Source organism: Aplysia californica, unplaced genomic scaffold, assembly GCF_000002075.1.
Source record: "Aplysia californica isolate F4 #8 unplaced genomic scaffold, AplCal3.0 scaffold00688, whole genome shotgun sequence".
Classification (NCBI taxonomy): Eukaryota; Metazoa; Mollusca; class Gastropoda; order Aplysiida; family Aplysiidae; genus Aplysia; species Aplysia californica.
In genome coordinates, this window is record NW_004797958.1 from 128705 (window position 1) to 130171 (window position 1467).

General features: G+C 40.4%; 1 protein-coding gene across 1 annotated transcript in view; it reads right to left on the reverse strand.

Moving 5' to 3' along the window:
- The window catches only part of LOC101854982 (DNA-dependent protein kinase catalytic subunit), a gene marked incomplete in the record, with an annotated part of 122273 nt that overhangs the window by 2982 nt on the left and 117824 nt on the right, over positions 1-1467 (reverse strand). Inside the window, 1 exon segment of the mRNA XM_035972423.1 lies at positions 1401-1443. Within this exon segment, the coding sequence (XP_035828316.1) occupies positions 1401-1443 (43 nt within the window).

Sequence of the window (1467 nt, forward strand, 5' to 3'; positions counted from 1 at the left end):
GGTTTGTGTGTCTGTGTGTGTGTGTGTGTGTATGTGTGCGTGCGTGCGTGTGTGTGTGTGCGTGCATGCGTGCGTGTGTGTTTGTGTACACGTGGTGAAACACCAAACCAATGTGCCAGGATCTGGACAATTAAGATGTATCTTATAATCTTATATCTTATAATCAAACATTACATCTATCCTTCTCTCCCAACAAACGTCAATCATCTTTTTCTCTCCTCTTTCTTTTCTCTGTACGTTACTCTCTTGTAACACCACGAATTTTCGGCATTTATTTGATCGAAGTATGTAGCAAGTATTGGACACACTCTCAGGAAGTCAAGCAGCTGCATAACAAGAAAAGTGTTAGATTGGAACCCACAGGGTAAAAGATCAAGGGGAAGACCTCATGGAACCTGGAGAAGAGTCACGGAAATGGATGTACAGAAAAGTGGGAAGACGTGGAGTGACATCAAGCGACTAGCCCAGGATGGGGAAAGGTGGAGAGTGTTTGTTCATGGCCTATATCCTGACACAGGATGAGAAAGGCAATGGTGATGATGATGTAGAAAGTGTCATAAAACTTTTACTAAAAATATAAAACAAAACAAGTGTAAACTCAGAGTACTACACAGGTGAGAAAAAAAATATATTGCTGGCTGGGTGAAATTATGCTAAAAAAAAAATAAAATATTGCAAAATAGTTTTTGTCAGAATCTTGCATTCAGCCACAGATATGATGAATCAGTGCTCTACTACTGATTGGGGATTTTAATTTGTTTCGGTTTACCTCAGTTTTTAGTCAAGTTAAGAGTATTACACAGAAGAGACATAGGCCTATATAGTTATCTGAGATGAAAAAATAAGCCAGTAGCTTAATATATCATATTCCTGAGAATTATTTGACAAGGTGTGAAAATGACAAGTATGGAAAAAAACCCATCTCGATTGCATACTAGCCAAGGGTCAGAGCGAGTTCACATCGCAGAATGACCAGAAATACAAAAATGGCGGCAGGAATGTATTCATCAGCATCCAGTGCCAGATCTGTGACAGACATTGGCGATCATGGTTCTCCATTCATTCCTTTGCTCGGACACTCTAAAAAAAGCTACGTTTCCCTGATCTTTCCCTGTTACCCATTTGTTTAGGTTCCCCAAGTAAGTTGTTCTGGGCCTTCCCCTGCCTCTCTTGCCCTCAATTTTGCCAGTGAGAGCTAGATGTTCAAGACCCTTATGTCTATTCAGGTGTCCCAAAAACTGCATTTGTCGTTTCCTGATTGTTTTTAACATTGTGCGTCCAACGTGGGCTTCATCAAGTACTACCTCATTTGATTTCTTTTCCTTCCACGATACTCTTAGCAGAATGTATTCGAACCCACAAATTATTCGGGTACCGTTGTGAGAATGTCTGTACGGTACCTTCAGATTCTTTTCCTTCGTTCATCTGTCGCTCTGCCAGGTCCTAAAAAACAAAACAAAACAAAAC